Raw genomic sequence first — 20,519 nt, 5'->3', positions numbered from 1 at the left:
GTCTCTTGAATGCATGCTTTCTCTAGCCCTGCGGAACCTCTTACACTCCAATCAAGCAACATGAGCAGTAAGCAGACACACCAGTAAAAAGAAAAACAGCAAATTAAACGCGTGGGAGCACCATTTAACACACTCCCATCAAACACAGGACGTGAAGTAGGTGAAGACAGAGCCAGGAGAAATCATGTCCTCCAGCAGGGCTGGTAGGCACTGGGGGTGGGTCTGCAGTGGCATCCTACATGGTAGCAGGAAGCCGCGAGATGCGCTTCATACCATGGTTCTATGAAGAAATGGGAAGATCGGTGTATGAAAAAGAAAAGTTCTATCCGCAAATAAAAACATCACAGTTCATGGAATCTGAATGCACACACATTTATGGCATAAAAGAATTTCAATTCTCTGTTTTCATAAAGGAAAAAAAAAATCTCAAGTCTTTGTGAACAAGTTTCACATTAACCGGTAGTTTATTTGCTTATAACCTAAACATTGTCAGTTTGAGAAGAAATCCACTATGATATATAGATCTTGCCATTTAAATTCTAGGTTTCTTTTTTTTTTTTTTTACCCTTGGTAAAAATTTATCCAAGAAACAGGATACATATATATTTTAAAACATGAACCATCAGAGAGTAAACTAGGAAATTAAGCATGATTTAAGTTTTGGCGCTCCTTGTTTTTTCCTTTTCTTTTTTTTTAATTCCTTAAAGACGTAGTAGAATAAAAGGATCACTGGCTCTGAATCTCTTTGAGATAACAAGTGATGAAATTTAAAAAAACCCACTCTCTCAAACAAGGTCAGGTTACCCACTCCCTGTCCTGCCTCGAAAGGTAAAAAATAAACTTGTATTAGATGACAATTGATTTTTTTTAAGTCCAAGTAGAGAAAGAAGCAATCATTTTTAACTAAAATCCTTTTATGTTTTTTGATTACTGTTCAACCTGCTACTATTAGCAAAAAGCAACATTTCCATAGTGTTCATCTCAAATCTTATTGCTTTACAACTGTGGTATACCATCCTTTAAAAATAAAAAGATGAAGCAGTCAATCCAGTGATTAATTTGACATGGCTTTCATTGAAAAAGGGAGGGAGAGAGGGTGGTAGCAAAGACAAGACCAATAGACAAAAAGGTAAATTAAACATACAAAGATTTTCTTAAAAAAAAAAAAAATGTTAAAAAAAAGAGAAAGTTATTTTCAACCAAAGGGAAAAAAGCACTGAAAGCCCATGAGTCAAAGCCATCGCCAAAACCATGTTCTATCTTATGTAGTTTTCTTTTTTTGCCCCCCTTTTTTCCTTTTCTTTTTTTAAATAAAATCTCTCCCAAACCATCATCACTTTTAATCCTCCCCAGATTGGGCTTCATCTTCGGACCCTTCATCCCCAGACTTCTCGGGCGGAGGGCTGGCAGAGGCTTTCTTCTCTGGAGGGCTCTCCGGCTCCTCGTCGTCTTCTTTGGGAGAAGGAGTCTTTTCCTTTGATACCTTTGAAGCTGTGGGGCGACCCACTTTCCCTTTGCCTTTCACAGGACTTGGCGTCACTGAGAGAAGAAAAACACCAATTTTGGGAAGGGAAGAAAGCATCTTTAATAAAAACTAGCATGAGGACAAATATGTGACACCTTAATCAATAAAGAAATTAAAATAAAAAAAAAATAAAAAAAACTAGCTAGAAATAAAGACAATCTACAAGAATAAAATCTATAAAGACAACACTCCCAACTTACTGGTTTCCAACACTTGTACCTGCACTGTAATGTTATGTTAGCAGTAATGCTTATAATAGACAGGATACTGTACATCAAGCATGTCAAACTCACTGGGCTCACAGCAAATATTTTTGCGGCCCAGCCAATATAACGGTATGTGAGAAATGTTTTAATAAAAATTCCGTAACTTAATTTTTACAATATCCTGTTATACATAACTAGAAGCCCGGTGCACGAAATTCGTGCACGGCGGGGGGTTGTCCCTCAGCCCAGCCTGTACCCTCTTCAATCTGGGACTCCTGGAGGGATGTCCGACTGCCCGTTTAGGCCCGATCCCACCAGGATCGGGCCTAAACGGGCAGTCGGACATCCCTCTCACAATCCAGGACTGCTGGCTCCCAACTGCTTTCCTGCCTGCCTCCCTGATTGCCCCTAACCGCTTCTGCCTGCCAGCCTGATCACCCCCTAACCACTCCGCTGCCAGCCTGGTTGATGCTTAACTGCTCCCCTGCCAGCCTGTTTGCCCCCAACTTCCCTCCTCTGCTAGCCTGGTCACCCCTAACTGCCCTCTCCTGCAGGGTTGATCACCTCCAACTGCCCTCCCTTGCAAGCCTGGTCCCTCTCAACTGCCCTCCCTTGCAGGCCGGGTGCCTCCCAACTGCCCTCTCCTGCTGGCCATCTTGTAGTGGCCATCTTGTGTCCACATGGGGGCAGGATCTTTGACCACATGGGGGCAGCTATATTGTGTGTTGCAGTGATGATCAATCTGTATATTACTCTTTTATTAGCTAGGATAGAGGCCTGGTACAGGGGTGGGGGCCAGCTGGTTTTCCCTGAAGGGTGTCCCGGATCAGGGTGGGGGTTCCCTTGGGGTGTGGGGCGGCCTGAACGAGGGGCCTGTGGTGGTTTGCAGGCTGGCCACGCCCCCTGGCAACCCAAGGGGAAGCCCTGGTATCTGGAATTTATTTTCCTTCTACAATTGAAACTTTGTAGCCTGGAGCGGAGCCAAGCCTGGGGCTCTCTCCGAGGCCCGAAGCCATTTGTGTTGGGGTTATAATTGAAACTTTGTTGCCTTAAGTGGGTGAGCCCAGCCAGAGTGTGCAGAAAGCTTTGCTTCCCCTGTTGCCGCTGGCAACCCTGGCCTGCTCTCTCAAGCTCCATTCTGCCACCATTTGTTTGAATTTGTTTACCTTCTATAATTGAAACTTTGTAGCTTGAGTGGAGGCTTAGGCCTGCAACAGCTATGGAAAGCTTGGCTTCCTCTGTTACCTGGGAAACCTTGCTCTCTGTGGCTGTAGCCATCTTGGATTGGGGTTAATTTGCATACTCGCCCTGATTGGCTGGTGGGTGTGGCTTTGCTGGTGGGCGTGGCTTATGTAGCAGAGTGATGGTTAATTTGCATATTACCATTTTATTAGAGTGGATTATTAATAATGAACTACCACGTTCGCTAATGATTGATTACTATAATCGTGTCGCATTGATTTCCCTTATGTGCCTTACGTGCAGGCATGCCATTTCTCTCCACTAATACTAGCAGCGAATATTTTAGCAGCCATGTCATTAGTCTTGGACTGACTTGTTTGGTGTGCGCAATAGGAAATATTTCGCTTTCGGAGAACAAGAAAAATAGATTTATTTGCGCGACGCTTATTAATTTGTGCAGTTATTCAGTGTCTGGTAAGTTAATGTTCAAGAAAAAATATTAATTTTTATTAAAATGTTCTATTATTTTATGTTAACGATTACTCATTTATTTCAGCATGTCTCTATCAAAATAAACATACATTTCTAAGAAAATTGAAGCTTTTTGTTTGTTTTTTTGTGGCCCACATAACTTAAACCTTGTTTATTTGGCCTGTGTTAGCCTTTAAGTTTGACATGCTTGCTGTACATCATCCTTAGTGGCTTGTGAACTAAATGGTGTTTATGTTTAAAAAGTGGGCTAAGAAGAAAGACTATGATAACCTGAGTAGAAACTGAAGCTATCAAATAACTTTTGACACTTCCAGGAATCCCAACAGTAAGAAGTGATGAGTAAAAGGTTTAAAAATCACCAGTTCCATTAGCCAGAATAAAAAAAAAAAGTAAACCTAGCCTGGCTGGAGTGGCTCAGTTGGTTCAATGTTGTCCCATGCATTGAAGGATTGTTAGTTCGATTGCTGGTCAGGAAGCAGGTAGAAGGCAACTGATCAGGGTTTCTCTCTAGATATTCCCCCCTTTCTCTAAGCATGTCCTTGGATGAGGATTAAAAAATAGTAACATTAGAAAACAAAAGCTCATATTCATATTCTCAACAAAATGTAAGTTAAAAAAAAAAAGCAAGTTTAGCTTTCTGGTTTAATGACAAACTAGCTCTTATTAGAACATTTGCCAGAAACTGCAAGGCCTCAAGGAAAATATGTGGTCAAGTGTGGTTTTATTCTACGAGCACAGAGGATGGTGTAGGATCAAAACACAGAACTTCAATGAATTACTGTAGATGTACATTTCCACAATATCAAGTCTTTACTAACTGCTGGAGTTGGGATACTGGTGGGGAAAAGGGCAGTGATAGCTATGTTGATGCAGTATTTCTAACACTGTGCCTGACACATATAGGTCATTCCCAAATCTTGCTTATGTTCAGCCATTGTTAAAGAACAGGGCTAAGTCCAGCCGGCATGCCTTAGTGGTTGAGCATCGACCTATGAACCAGGAGGTCATGATTCAATTCTCGGTCAAGGAACATGTCCAGGTTGTGGGCTCGGTGCCCAGTGGGAGGCATGCAGGAAGAAGCTGATCAATGATTCTCTCTCATCATTGATGTTTCTCTCTCTCTTCCTTACTCTCTGAAATCAATAATATATATATATATATATATAAAATAATATATATATATATATAAAGAACAGGGCTAAGCCACCAGGCTCTTGGATAGTCTGGAGTCCTTATTAATAAGTAAGTGACACTTCTAGGTTTAGAAAACAGAATCCTTTCAGAATTCATTTATTCTTAATTAACTATGTGGCCAATGTCAAGCCATAATGAAGAATTTCTGTAGAGAAAGTTTATTAGTTCATGAAATTTTTCAAAGCAATAATTTAATTCTGCAGACCTCACCTGTAGCCTTTAGCCTGGGTTTGGGCATTTTCTTTTCTTTTCTCTCAGGTTTGGACTTCTTAACCATCTTTTTGTTTTTCTTTTTTGAACTGCCATAGTCACTATCATCATCATCTTCCATTAGAAAATCTTCATCGCTGCCGGAATCTTCTGAGAGGAAAGAAGAATTTCAACGTCCAACTTAATGTATATATCCTTCCAAGTGAACAAAGGGAGAGAATGCTAAGAATGACTGGAGGATGGGATCTGGGAGTCAAACACTCTTGGATTCTATTTACAGCTATACTACCAGTTTGGTTGGAGTTGTCACTGGCCCCACCTGTAAAATGGGGTTAGCACACACATGAGGGTTACATGACTGAAATGAAGAGTAGGTGGAAAACAGGAAGGGATAAAACTTAATCTGAATGAAAACTGAAGCTATCAAGAACTTTTGACAATTATATCATTCCCATATAGATCGGTGAGACCAGAGAAATGAAACGGAATCAACTTAAAAGTGTGTTTGGTCCAACTATGAATAAATGAAACAAGAAAACTATTCATCTGAGTAACCTGTGAAACATCTCAATTCTGTTATTAACACTTTTTGTCAGGGGAGGTCTACACCAGGCCAAAATGCAAATCTTAATCACAACACCTGCCATGGAAATATTATTCTAACAATTGTTTATTAAATATTTGAATACAAACGATGGACAGCAGTCATGAGAATCTTTGAACCTTTACAAAATCAACAGATGTTAAGACCATCATCTCTTCTAACAGTGAGTAATTTAAGGGACTGTTTGTAACATGGAGCATCCCCTCGCAAACGCCAAAATAATCAAGATCACATACTGCAATCATGACCAAAGCAACAAGCCAATGTTACGCACTCTCCTGGAACTGTGCCTCGTCCTCTTCTTCCTGTTCTTCTTCACTGCCCACATCTTCCAAGAGCATCTCTCTCTGTTTAGAAGCTGCTTTAGAGGCTGCCTGCCGTTGCTGGCGCACATTTTTATGATCTTCCTTTTCATCCTCACTGTCCTCTGCAATATCAAAATTATGATGCACTGATCTAAGAGTTGTGTTTGACAACTACCTAGAAAAGCCAATGCAAACTAGCTCTGATTAGAAGAATATCTGCCAGAAACCACAAAGCCTAAAAGAAAATAAATGCACGTGGTCAAGTGTGGTTTTATTCTGCGAGCAGAGGATGCTGTAAGGATCAAACTTCCCCCCCTCTCCCCGCCAAAACCTTCACAGGTGACTGTAATATGCCACCGGGATTGAAAATCACTATGAGCTTTTCAAAGACAAAAGCATCTTTGTAATGTCAGTATTTACAATGCCAGGCGTTACTATAAAACCACTTACTAAAATGTCCACTAAATAAGTACATAAAAAGAAATACTGTTTATTACCTGCTGAGTGAGAATCATCCTTCTTAGTCTTCACATCTTTTTCTTCTGAGTCTTCACTATAAAGGGAAGGAATAAGACATTTAAGTTACTAGATCAAAACCTAAGTGAATATAGATCTCTGGTATCTGACTGAGGAACACTGAAGAAATCCTCCTTTATATATAAAATTAAAATGATATTAAGGAGTTTCCATTATTTCCCTACTTTACAGGGATGCTGGTAAGTAAGCATAATTTTTATCTACTTTTGGAAAATACTGTTTCCAAAAACCCAAAGGGAAAAAGGAAGGCATCTCAACGCAGGCTGAAAATCTCTCACCTGTAGATATTGCCTAGCTAAAAAAATATTTAATAAAAATATTGTTGTGTCCTAGCCGGTTTGGCTCAGAGGATAGAGCGTCGGCCTGCGGACTGAAGAGTCCTGGGTTCGATTCCAGTCAAGGGCATGTACCTTGGTTGCTGGCACATCCCCTGTGGAAGGTGTGCAGGAGGCAGCTGATCGATGTTTCTCTCCCATCGATGTTTCTAACTCTCTGTCCCTCTCCCTTTCTCTCTGTGAAAAATCAATAAAATATATATATTTTTTAAAATATTTAATAAAAATATTGTTGTGTCCTAGCCGGTTTGGCTCAGTGGATAGAGTGTCGGTCCTGGGTTCAATTCCGATCAAGGGCACATACCTTGGTTGCAGGCTGCTCCCTGGCCCGGGCCCTGGTTGGGGCTCGTGCAGGAGGCAAACAATTGATGTGTTTCTCTTACAGTAATGTTTCTCTGTCTTTCCCTCTCTCTTATACTCTCCTTAAAAATCAATGGAAAAATATCCTTTGGTGAGAATTAACAGAAAAACAAAAATTCTGTTATTAGAGGAAGACTATAAAAATACTACAATTTTATATAAATATGCTTAAATATCTAAAACAAAATATTAACTATATATTTTTTGCCTCTGATATTTCTACACATCAGAAACATGAGCACATGGGTCTGCCTTGTATCCTGGAGAAAATAAAAGTGAGCTGCAAAATAAAATAAGGAATTGCAAAGTTCAATGAGCCCTGGCCAGGTGGCTCGTATACCAAAAGTTTGCGGGTTCGATTTCTGGTCAGGGCACATATGGGAGACAACTGACTGATGTATATATCTCTCTTTTTTTCCCCAAGCCTTGCCAAAGCAAGGCCTCCAAAAATTAGGTTGCCTCCCCCCCAAAACTGGGAGAGTATGACTGATGTATCTTGATGTTTCTTTCTCTGTCCCTCTCTAAAAATCAATAAAAAAATATCATCTGGTGAGGATTAAAAAAAAAAAGCTCAGTGAAACGTACTATAAAACAATTTTAAAGCCACAAAAATGCACATTTTATGTCCTCACAAATTTTAGCTCAGGAATCTGGTTTTCAGTGTCCTGTCTTTGTCATTAATTAGTTTTATGATCTCAGGCAAATCAATTGGTACTCTTCAGTGCTAAAATTTTATGTTTCTACGAGAAATTCTGACAAAGAAACAAAAAAAGTCATACATAAGCTTTTCTTTTCTTAAACAGCAAGTCTTGTAAATCTCTTTTGATATTTCCCATAATCTAGACCTCATTCAAAAGACAAGCTACAGAACCCAAGATTCCTAAGCAAAGAGAAAAAACATTTCTTTACTAAAGCAATCTAACCCTAGAAACGCTGTAATTCTGAAACTTGTGACTGTTCTATATAAATGTTTTATGCAAAATAAGCATTTAATCTCCAAGTCTATGACAATGATGAATAATTATATCATTTTTCTCTAGTTCTTTTATTATTGAGTTTATAGAAACCATTGATCCTTGAGTCACATTACAGCAAAGCCAAGTAAAAGCTAAACTTTTACATAGAGACCAATGGAAAAATCAACACAATATGGTCTGAGGGGCCCTACTCAGATGAGCTCAGTGGATATCGAGTGTTCACCTGTGAACTGAAGGGTCCCGGGTTAGATTCTGGTCAAGGGCACATGCCCAAGCTGTGGGCTCAATCCCTAGTGTGGGGCATGCAGGAGGCAGCCAATCAATGATTCTCTCTCATTATTGATGTTTTTTTCTCTCTCTCTCCCTCTCCCTTCCTCTCTGAAGTCAATAAAAATACATTAAAAAATATATATATAGTCCGAGGGAATCCTATTTAATAAAAGAGTAATATGCAAATTGCCTGCTAAGGCCATGGAGCTGCAGCAAGCAGGAGGCTTGGGTTTCCTTGGCAATGGAGGAAGCCAAGCTTCCCTGCAGCCCTGGCTGGCCCAGGCCTACACTCAAGGCTACAAAGTTTCAATTATAGAAGATAAATAAACCCCAGATACCAGGGCCTTGGCTTGGGTTGCGGCAGGGGCAGCATGACCAGCCTGAAAACCACCACAGGCCCCTCGCCCAGGCCACCCCACACTCCAAGGGAACCCCCACCCTGATCCGGGACACCTTTCAGGGCAAACCAGCCGGCCCCCACCCGTGCACCAGGCCTCTATCCTATCTAATCCTATATAATAAAAGAATAATATGCAAATTGACCATCACTCCAACACACAAGATGGCTGCCTCCATGTGGACACAAGATGGCCGTCACAAGATGGCCAACAGGGGAGGGTAGTTGGGAGGGACCAGGTCTGCAAGGGAGGGCAGTTGTGGGCAATCAGGCCAGCAGGGGAGGGCAGTTAAGGGTGACCAGGCTGGCAGAGGCAGGAAGTTGGGGGCGACCAAGCCTGCAGGGAAGGGCAGTTGGGGGGGCACCCAGGCCTGCAGGAGAGAGCAATTGGAGGGAGGGGGGCCAGGCTTGCAGGGAAGGGCAGTTAGGGGGGGGCACCCAGGCCTGCAGGAGAGCAGTTGGGGGGGGGCACCCGGCCTGCAGGGGAGGGCAGTTAGGGGCAATCAGGCTGGCAGGGATGCAGTTAGGCATCAATCAGGCTGTCAGGGTAGTGGTTAGGGGGTGATCAGGCTGGCAGCAGAAGTGGTTTAGGGGCAATCAGAAAGGCAAGCAGTTGGGAGCCAGCAGTCCTGGATTGTGAGAGGGATCCCAGATTGGAGAGTGTGCAGGCTGGTCTGAGGGACACCCCCGCCTCCCCAGTGCATGAATTTCGTGCACTGGGCCTCTAGTAAACATATAAGTCACTTAATACAAACAGCAATCAAACCTGTATTTATTTCAACCACTCCTTACATTGGAGAGAATACTAAATGACTACAACAACAAAAAATTTAGACTAGATATTAATTACATCGAGGGGACATTATAACAGGCTACAAAAAAGCTCAGCCCTAGCTGGTTTGGCTCAGTGGATAGAGCACTGGCTTGCGGAATGAAGGGTCCCAGGTTTAATTCTGGTCAAGGGCACAACATTGGGGTTATGGGCTCAATCCCCAGTAGTGGTGTGCAGGAGGCAGCCAATCAGTGATTTTCTCTCTCATCATTGATGTTTCATCTCTCTCTCCCTTCCTCTTTGAATTCAATAAAAATATATTTTTTTAAAAGCTCATTCCTTTGGAGAAATATAATCAATATAATAAAAGATAGTTCTAAATTAGGCTGCCATATAAAAAGGATTAGAGAGATATACTATGAAACTATGGAAGACTTGTTTCCCCACAGTACAACTGTCTTATTTTCCCCCAAAATCACATTTCTGAAATTCTCTAGAAAAGAAAATATTAGATGTTAGCAATATAAGCAAACATAAAGTACTAGGTAAATGTATATATTATTTAAAAATATATATTTTTTTATTGCTTTCAGAGAGGAAGGGAGAGGGAGAGAGAGAGAGAGAGAGATAGAAACATCAATGATGAGAGAGAATCAGTGGTGGGCTGCCTCCTGCATGCTCCCTACTGGGGATCAAGCCTGCAATCTGAGCATGTGCCCTTGACCGGAATCGAACCTGGGACCCTTTAGTCCACAGACCAATGCTTTATCCACTGAGCCAAATCGGCTAGGGCTAAATATATGTATTCAGAATCATTATTTCTGCAAATTTAGCATCCTGTAAATTCAGAATGGGAAGACTTCTGCCTAGGACTTTATTATAATGACTTTATGCTTGATGGTAAATATCTTTGAATAACTAGGTTAAAAAATAGACCCCAGAGTCCAATAGACATGGTTTCAAAACCTGTTGGTCCAAAAACAAAAACTAAACAAAACCCTCTGTTGGTCCATTTACTGGGTAACCTTGGACAAATCACTGAACCCTGCTTAAGTTAATATTACTTTGCCTAATTAGATGTGTTGTGAAAATTAAATGATAATATATATAAATTAGCACATAATAGAGACTAGCACATGACCATCATAAATGGTAGCTATCATCATCACCATCATCAAGGAATTTTTGCCAAAGTGAGTATGAGAATGTATGTGTATACTTATAAGAACAGAGGAGAAAGCTACAGCATCCTGGTCTCCTGAGGCAATTTTAGTTAAAATTACAACTCATCTGAACTCATTTATAAAACTAAGGGAAGGGAAACTGTCCCAAATTATTAAATTATCTAAACAAAGGAGAATTGATTATAGACAGTAAAACTCGGCAGACTGTATCTTTAAATTCTATAAGCTTTAGTTATGATTCTACCAGTGATCTGTGACTGAATGTGAAAGGTCACTCATTCTTTGCTATTACTACAATGAAAATGTCAATACTAACCTTCGGTAACAAATTACATACTTAAAACAATCTTTCTGCTATGTTCAGAGGTCTGAGGTAGCAACAAAGGCATTCCCAGAGATCACCTTGGATTCCAGGTTGAGTTCAAACAAGCCATATGACTTTAGAGATCAATGTCTAGACTCAGAAGCCCTGCCTAAGTTAAGATAAAATATTCAAAAACAATATTAAGCGAACCCATAAGTGCCTTCCCAAAAGAAATGAAGATTCTCCCAATTTAGAGATCAGAAATTACCCTATCAGAGTGGTTGACAGAGTAATCAGGAACCAATTAATAATGCTTCTTGCCAAAAACAAAACAAAACAAAACAAAACAAAAACAATGTTTTTTACCTATCTTCCTGTGAATTCTTTCCAGATCGCCTTTTATTTTTAGCTTCTCGTGGAGATGATCGAATTTTCTTAGCTGGAGGACCCGAATCTCTTCCGTAATCTTCATCTACACAGCATTTTTCAAAAATCAATAAACTATATTATGATTTGTACATGTAGAAATTACCAATGCATTTCCTGAGATAATTATCTCCCATGCTCTTTAAGTAATGAGGGACAAGATTTTTCAAATAACTTTTTTTTCATGAAAAAATAAAATAGCCTGGCCAGCATGACTCAGTGGTTGAGCGTAGATCAATGAACCAGAAGTTCACCGTTCAATTCCCGGTCAGGACACATGCCCAGATTGTGGGTCCAAACCCTGGTGTGGGGCATGAAGGAGGTAGCTGACAAATGATTCTCTCATCATTAATGTTTCTCTCTCTCTCTCCCTTCCTCTCTGAAATCAATTTAAAACACACACACACATTTTAAAAATAAAGTTTTTCTTTCTCAGTCTCACCACCTTATCATTTCCATTTCTGTATATTACCCTCTAGTCCTCATGTGTATGTTTTAATATATCCTTAGCCAAATATCTCATCATTTGTATATCCTACCCTTTTAATTTATTAAAGATTCCCATGTTTCCACATCTTTATATTTATTTGAAAACTATTATAGTAATAAGGTATAAGCATTTTAGAATGTAAAGAACCTTTGATTCTACAATGCTAATACAAGTCCTATTATCAAGTACATTACTTTTAAATTAAAGTAGTAAGTATAGTATACTCTGGCACTTAAGAAAAATACCTCCAATTTCTTTCTTTTTAAAAAAATTTGATTTTAGCCCAACTGGCATAGCTCAGTGATGGAGTGTTGACCTATGTATCAGGAGGTCACAGTTCTATTCCCAATCAAGGCACATGCCAGAGTTGCAGGCTTAATCCCCAGTAGGGGGCATGCAGGAGGCAGCCAATCAATGATTCTCTTTCATCATTGATTTTCCCATTCCTCCTTCCCTTCCTCTCTGAAATCAATAAAAATATATTTAAAAATTTGATCTTAGAGTAAAAGAGAGGGAGAGAGAACCATCGGTTTGTTGTTCCACTTACTTATGCAAAATAACTTCAATTTCAAAAACCCTATTAAACTAAAGAAAATTAACCCACCTTAAAAGGTGATTATTTCCAAAAGTGTTTACTACACCATTATACACAGAGCTTCAGCAATTATTAAAAGGTTGGATACATTATAAATTCCATTATGGAATATCATACAACCATTAATCCGAATTTTTCAAGTAACTTCTAATAACAGGAGGCAGATACTAAGTAGGGGGGGTATAGTAAGTAGGGGTGATATGATAGAGGGAGAGAACCCAAAAATCCTACAGCAAGACCTCAACTAGACTTTTAAAGGAGTCAGTGTGGCTCAGTGGTTGAGCATCGACCCATGCAACAGGAGGTCTCTGGTTCGATTCCTGGTCAGGGTACAATGCCTGGGTTGCTGGATAGACCCCGGCAAGCATGGTTCAGTGGCAGGAGGCAGCTGACGGATGATTTTTCTCTCTCATCCATGTCTCTATCTCTCCCTCTCTCTCAAATATCAATAAAAACATTTTTAAGGGGAAAAAAGTCAAAAGCTTTTTCAACAAAATGGTTAAAATGGCCATTTGCTGGCTAATGGGTCTTGAGTAATATCTTTGCTTCAGTTTCGTTATCTGCAAAATGGAAATAATATATATCCTATTTTAATAGCATTGTTCTGAGGATTAAATTTATAAATGCAAACATTTAGCAAGCATTTAATAACCAGTTAACTGCCACGCATCCAAAGACACTTTTATCTCACTTGCGTCTATAGACACTTATGGCATACAAAGGAGTAAATGTTAGTATTTCCTCTGAGAGGTTGGATTGTGTGGGTTTAAAAAACAAAAACTCTTCCTTATGCATTTTCTAAGTTTTCCCAAAGAGCACATATTATCTTTATAAAGTAAAATTAGAATAAGAAAAAAGAAAAAAATAGTAAATGCATCTGGAATATAGTAAGATTAGAAACACCATATTCTATAGAAACTTGTTATGGCTAAGATTTAAGATACACTACTCATTCTATAATGAGTCAGTTCACAAATCAAAGTTGTTTCACAAAATACTCATCTTAGTTACTTTATTACACAAAAACAAAAATACTCCCTATTAAAAGGTACAAGTTTAAAATGTGATTATAGCAGGATACATTAACTAATAAGCACGGCATTAGAATAATTGCACACTTAAACTTTGGACTGAAAAAACAAAAAAAAAAATTATTCAATGTCTACATGAGTAATCTACTAAGGAAAACTTAAAATCCATGCAAGTTCAAGTTTTATTTTGGGTGACATAGATCTTGATGTAATTTAGATACATAAACAGTCTAAATATGAAAAATTAAAAACTTATTCCAAAAGCCTTATAAAAAGTGCATAAACCAGTGATTCTTCCACTAGTAGGGTCCAACTCATAATTTATTGAAATCACAAAACTTACCAGCATCATCAGATTCCTGAAACTGTGAATAATCAACGACCTTCCTATTTCTGTAGAAAGAAAAATTCTAATTAAGATAATAAAAATGTAGGACTTTCCAAGATATTAGCATACACATTTCTTTTTCCTAAAACAGAATTAGAACTATCTGTCCGAAAAAAAATTTTCAACAAATTTCCATCTCAGCCAAAAGACTTCACATATATTTTTGTTTTGTTTTTATTAATTGATTTTAGAAAGAGAGAGGAAGGGGGTGGGGGAGAGAAACAGGGATTTGCTGTTCCATTTATTTATATATTCATTGGTTGATTTTTTATGTGTCCTGACCAAAGATTGAACCCAAAACTTTGACACATCAGGACGCTCTAACCAATGAGCTACCTGGGCAGGGCATATATGTTTTTCTTACTGCTATATACACATATGCATGTATGTCTGATAAACAAGGTTATTAATGAGTTGTTTCAAGATTAAGTGATTTTTAAATACTATAATACAATTACATTAAAAGATATAAATCGTAGTGAAAGTAAGTTGCCTTACGAAGAGGAAGAAAAAACCTGACCCATTCAAGATTCTTACAATCTTAAACAAACCTTAATTTGAATTTCCCTACTTTATATACAGGGTGGGGCAAAAGTAGGTTTACAGTTGTGAATACTCAATATACAGTTTGTTCGTGTATTATTATTTTCCATACAATCAACTGTAAACCAACTTTCGTCCCACTCTGTATAAAAGTGTCCATGTAAGTATCCAGATAGCCTGGCTTTCAAAGAGCCTTAGATGCACTGTAACTAAATGATATTGAACAAGTGAACTGAAAAGATTAAGAGAAACAAACCACCAAACACTGAGCAGAGGGTTTTATAATAAAGATTAAGACACCACTTAAATTTAGACACGATGGTCAAAATCCAAGGACTGGTAGAACTACTACATAATATGCAAAAATGATAGGTGTAGGAATGAATTCTGATAACATGTATGGAGTGATGTTGAACGGTATAGACACACCCTTGGCTTTAGAGAAAAAAGAAAGACTCTTAAGAAATGTTGCCTTCTGTTTTTCTTTATTCTACCAACAATGAATTACCTTCTCAATTTACTTCCTCAATGAGTCAAGATACAAAATTTAAAAATATGTTCCAATTACAGTTAACCCTTTGCACTCGCTTGCTTTTTTCTCGAGCTGCTACCGATGCTAACGGTGTCGAGTCACACTCGACATCCGAGTGCAAAAGGTTAACCTTGAATAACATGGGTTTGAAGTGCATGAGTCCACTTACACTTTTTTATCTTGTAAACAGATGACATAAATTTACAGTATTAATAGTATAGTGCTGTAAACGTATTTTCTCTTCCTTACTATCTATAATAATAAAGCATAATATGCTAATTAGACTAGGACGTCCTTCCAAACGACCTTCCGGATAAAGCCTCGGTGGCCGGCAGGGGCCCAAGCCCCTTGCATGAATTTTGTGCATGGACCTCTAGTTTTCTTAATAACTTTCTCTAGCTTACAAAAATCACATGATGATAGCAATAGATGCAGAATAAGCATTTGACAAAATCCAACACCCATTTTTGATAAAAATTCTCAGCAAAGTGGGAATACAGGGAGCATACCTCAACATAATAAAGGCCATATATGACAAACCTACAGCCAACATCATACTCAATGGGCAAAACTAAAACCATTTCCCCTAAGAACAGGAATAAGACAGGGATGTGCACTTTCACCACTCTTATTCAACACTAGAGGCCCGGTGCATGAAATTCATGCATGGGTAGGGTCCCTAGACCTGGCCGGCAATCAGGGCCAATCTGTGGGTTGACTGGTGGGGCGATTGGGGGGCTAGGGGCGGGCCTCTGCCGGCACCCACCTTAGCCAGCCTAGCACCACCCGCTCGCCAGCCCTGCCATCTGCCACCGCCGCCGGTTGTCTCCCTCCCTCTGTGGGGCGACTGGCGAGGCAACTGGGGGGCCCCCACCTTGGCTGGCCTGGGGTCTGCAGGCTGGGGGAAGCTCCTGCATTGAGCGTCCACCCCCTGATAGTCAGTGCGTGTCATAGCGAGTGGTTGTTCTGCTGGTTGTTTCGCTGTTTGGTTGATTTGCATATTAGGCTTTTATTACATAGGACTAGTGGCCTGGTGCATGAAATTCGTGCGGAGGGGGGGTGGAGTTCCCTCAGCCCGGCCTGCACCCTCTCTAATCTGGGACCCCTCAGGGGATGTCCGACTGCCGGTTTAAACCGCAGTCAGACATCCCTCTCACAATTCGGGACCGCTGGCTCCTAACCGCTCACCTGCCTGCCTGCCTGATTGCCCCTAACCACTCTGCCTGCCGGCCTGCTTGCCCACAACTGCCCTGCCCCTGTTGGCCTTTTCGCCCCCAACTGCCCCCCCTGACAGTCTGCTTGCCCCCAACTGGCCCCCCTGCCGGCCTGCTCGCCCCCAACTGGACCCCCCTGCCGGCCTGCTCACCCCCAACTGCTCCCCCTGCTGGCCTGATCACCCCTTACTGCCTCTGTCTCGGCCCCACCACCATGGCTTTGTCTGGAAGGTCTCCTGGAAGGTTTCCTGGTCTAATTAGCATATTGCCCTTTTATTAGTATAGATAGAAGCCTGGTGCACAGGTGGAGGCTGGCTGGTGTGCCCTGAAGGGGGTCCTGGATCAGGGTGGGGGTCCCCTTGGGAGGTGGGGCTGGTCTGGGGCAGTTTTCAGGCTAACCATGCCCCCACCAGGGTGGGGGTCCGCACTGGGGCGGTACCATTTTGGGCGAGCGGCTGGGGCGGTATACAGGCCGGCCACTCCCCCATTGTGATGGGGGTTCCCACTGGGGGGGCGTGGCTGGCCTGGGTGAGGGGCTGAGGGCCGTTTGGGAGTGGTTTGCAGGCCGGCCAAGCCCCCGGCTTTGTCCGGAAGGACGTCCGGAAGGTCTCCAGAAGGTCTCCCGGTCTAATTAGCTTATTACTCTTTTATTAGTATAGATAGTACCAGATGTCCTAGCCACAGCGATCAGACAAGAAGAAATAAAAGGCATTCAAATAGAAAAGGAGGAAGTAACTCTCATTATTTGCGATGACATAATATTAAATATTGTACATAGAAACCCTAAAGATCCCATAAAAAAACTACTAGATTTAATAAATGAATTTGGCAATGTAGCAGGATACAAAATCAACACCCAAAAATTGATGGCTTTTTAATACACCAATAATGAATTCTCAGAAAGAGAAACTAAACAAGCAATCACACTTACCATTGCAACAAAAAAATTAAAATACTTAGGAATAAACTTAACCGAAGAGATAAAAGACTTGTACTCAGAAAATTACAATACAGGACACTGGAAAAAGAGATAGAGGAAGATATAAACAAGTGGACGAATATACCGTGTTCATGGAGAGAATTAACATCATTAAAATGTTCAAACCACCCAAAAAAAATCTATAGATTCAATGAAATGCCTAATAAAATACCAACAGCATATTTCACAGATCTAGAACAAATACTCCAAAAATTAACATGGAACCAAAAAGACCCTGAATAGTCACAGCCATCTTGAGAAAGAAGAACAAAGTTGGAGGGATCACAATACCAGATACCAAGTTATACTACAAAACCCCATAATCTAAACAGCCTGGTACCTGCACAAGAACAGGCATATAGATCAATGGAACAAAACAGAGACCCCAGAAATAGACCCAAGCCATTATGCTCAATTAATATTTGACAAAGGAAGCAAAAGCATACAATGGAGTCAAGACAGTCCTTCAATAAATGGTGTTGGGAAAATTGGACAGATGAAAATAATAATAAAAAAAAAAGGCCTGTCAGCATAACCATTATTGCCTGTCTCATTTTCGGTTCTTATAAGTGTATTTCTAATAGCACATGATCTCACTCATTTAGGGGAAATAATGAACAACATAGACTGATAAACAAGAACAGACCCAGAAACAAGGAGGCATGGATCAGACTGTCGGGCCTCAGAGGGAGGGGAGGGGAGGGTGGGGGTAAAGGGGAGATCAACCAAAGGACTTGTGTGCAAGCATATGAGCCTAACCAGTGGTTAAGGACAACGGGGGTGGGGAGGGGTGTGGGCTGGGAATGGGGGGATGAGGACAAATATGTGATACCTTAATCAATAAAGAAATTAAAAAACAAACAAACAAAAAAAGAAAAAAAATGAAGCTAGACTACTAACTTAGACCATATACTCAAAATAGATAAAAGACTTAAATGTAAGTTGTGAAACCATAAAAATCCTAGAAGAAACTATAGGCAGCAAAATCTCAGACATCTCTCATAGCAATATGTTTACAGATACATATTGGGACTACATCAAAATAAAAAGCTTCTGCACAAAAGAAACCATCAACAAAACGGTTTGGCTCAGTGGATAGAGCATCTGCCTGCAGACTGAAGGGTCCGAGGTTCAAATCCAGTCAAGACACATGCCGGGGGTTGCAGGCTTGATCCCCAGTAGGGGGCGTGCAGGAGGCAGCTGATCAATGATTCTCTCTTGTCATTGCTATTTCTATCTTTCTCTCCATCTCCCCTCCTCTATGAAATCAATTTTTAAAAATGCTCAATTAGCCAAAACCGGTTTGGCTCAGTGGATAGAGCGTCAGCCTCCGGACTCAAGGGTCCCAGATTTGATTCCGGTCAAGGGCATGTACCTTGGTTGCGGGCACATCCCCAGTAGGGGGTGTGCAAGAGGCAGCTGATCGATGTTTCTGACTCTCTATCCCTCTCTCTTCCTCTCTGTAAAAAATCAGTAAAATATATTTTTTTTAAAAAAAGCTCAATTAGAAGAAAAACAAAAATTATGGGAGAACATATTTCGCGATGATACATCTGATAACGGGTTACTATCCAAAACAAGGAACTCATACAACTTAACAAAAGGAAAGGATCTAATAGACACTTCTCCAAAGTAGATATACAGATGGCCAAGAGACAAATAAAAAAATACTCAGTCACTGATCATCAGAAAGATGCAAATTAAAACAACAATGAGGTATCACCTCACATCTGTCAGAATGGCTACCATCAACAAATGACAAGTGCTGGTGAGAATGTGGAGAAAGGGAACCCTGCTAGTGGGAATGCAGACTGGTGCAACCATTATGGAAACCAGTATGGAGTTTCCTCAAAAGATTAAATATGGAACTGCCGTTTGACTCAGTGACCCCACTTCTAGGAATATATTCTAAGAAACATCAATCAGAAAGAATGTATGCATCCCTATGTTCATAGCAGCACAATTTACAATAGCTAAGATCTGGAAACAGCCCAAGTGCCCATCAGTAGGTGAGTGGATAAAGAAGCTATGGTTAAAGAAAAAAAAAAGCTGTGGTACATTTATACCATGGAATACTATGCAGCTGTAAATAAGAAGGATCTCTTTCCCTTCGAGACAGCATGGAGAGAGACCTGGAGCATACTATGCTAAGTAAAACAAGCCCGTCAGAGAAAGACAAGTATCACGTAATCTCACTCATTGTGTGGAATCTAATGAACAAAATAAACTGATGAACAAAATAGATCCAGAGACATAGAAGCATAGAACAGACTGTGGAATCTCAGAGGGAAGGCTGGGAGGGGGATAGCAGTGACCAAACAAAGAACCTGTATGCATATGTGCGTAACCCATGGACACAGATAGAAGGGGTCAATGCAGGGGTGGGGTGGGGTGGGGGGGAAGCAAACATCTGTAATACTTTTAACAATACAGATTTTTTTAAAAACACAAAAATAAAAGATCACTTTTTCAAGCTTAAGCACTCACAAAATCTATCAAAGTTTGGTGGCCAGTGTGTGTGTGGAGGTGATGGTGGTAGGGTGATATGATGCTGCTGCCGTGTGTATTATATATACTAGGCCAGCAGTCTCCAACCTTTCGGACCTCACGGACCAGCGGTCCAGACCACCGGTTGGCGACTGCTGTACTAGGCTATTGGACTTGAGACAATCTAATCCAACCTTATCCATAACTTATCCTACCAAGGGAATAACTGAGAACCTCCCTTGATCTCCCAAGGCTGCCTGTTCTAAGAAAACTCCAATAATGAAACAATTCTCAAGGTGGTGGAATCTGCCTCTGAAGTCCTCTCACCGATTCTATCTTGTCTACCTTCTGAGATTTACCATGGTCTAAATCTAACCCCTCCTCCCTTAAAAAATATATATATGACAGTTTCTACTTTTTCCTTCAAGACTAAATAGAGTTCCTTTTAACTCTTCCTTACAACATATTTTAAATATCCTCATGACCTAGTTGCTTTCCTCCACACCACTTCAGATTAAAGTCTATGAACTAGTGCCCCAATCTAAACATAATAATATGGTTTTAAAAAGGTGTGTGAAGGAGGGAGAGCAGATCAGTATTATGACCTTACTCTTCCCATTCTACTCTACATTTGTACTAATGCAATCCAAGATCTCAGTTGCCTTTTTGGGCTGTTATATCACAATGGACTGGATATTGCAATTAAAATGACTAAAACCTTCTTTTCCCAAAATCTAAATCTTTTTTGTATACCGATACTTCAACATATTTTTATCTTTCTCAAATTCATATTATCTGCAAACTTAATCAGCACAGGCCTTTTAAGGCATCAGTGGAAATATTTTTCCAGGTTGATATCAATCTGTTAATCAGCCTTCTCTGGGTATGGCTACTGAGGCCCAAGTCTATCACAGAAAACTATCATTCTGCCCACATTTCTTCATTTCCCCCACAAGGACCTCATGTGAAGAAGCTCTGTC

At 40.4% G+C, this 20,519-nt stretch overlaps 1 protein-coding gene across 2 annotated transcripts in view; it reads right to left on the bottom strand.

Annotated features, from left to right (window-relative positions):
* Nucleotides 1–1,158: 1,158 nt before the first annotated feature.
* The window catches only part of NUCKS1 (nuclear casein kinase and cyclin dependent kinase substrate 1), a 36,040-nt gene continuing 16,679 nt past the window's right edge, over nt 1,159–20,519 (bottom strand). Inside the window, exons 2-7 of one of the 2 annotated variants that reach the window (XM_079760845.1) lie at nt 13,740–13,789; nt 11,221–11,326; nt 6,216–6,271; nt 5,688–5,840; nt 4,810–4,959; nt 1,159–1,539 (exon numbers count right to left, since the gene is read on the bottom strand). In XM_079760845.1, coding sequence (XP_079616971.1) covers nt 1,340–1,539; nt 4,810–4,959; nt 5,688–5,840; nt 6,216–6,271; nt 11,221–11,326; nt 13,740–13,789 — 715 coding nt within the window. In that variant the 3' untranslated portion in view covers nt 1,159–1,339. The remainder of the gene's footprint in view (nt 1,540–4,809; nt 4,960–5,687; nt 5,841–6,215; nt 6,272–11,220; nt 11,327–13,739; nt 13,790–20,519) is intronic. The other variant, XM_079760846.1, reaches the window with a different exon arrangement.

This window comes from Cnephaeus nilssonii, assembly GCF_951640355.1.
Source record: "Cnephaeus nilssonii genome assembly, chromosome: 21".
In the NCBI taxonomy this organism is placed as follows: Eukaryota; Metazoa; Chordata; class Mammalia; order Chiroptera; family Vespertilionidae; genus Cnephaeus; species Cnephaeus nilssonii.
Note: the sequence above shows the minus strand (reverse complement) of the source record. Positions and strands in the feature narration are given on the sequence as shown.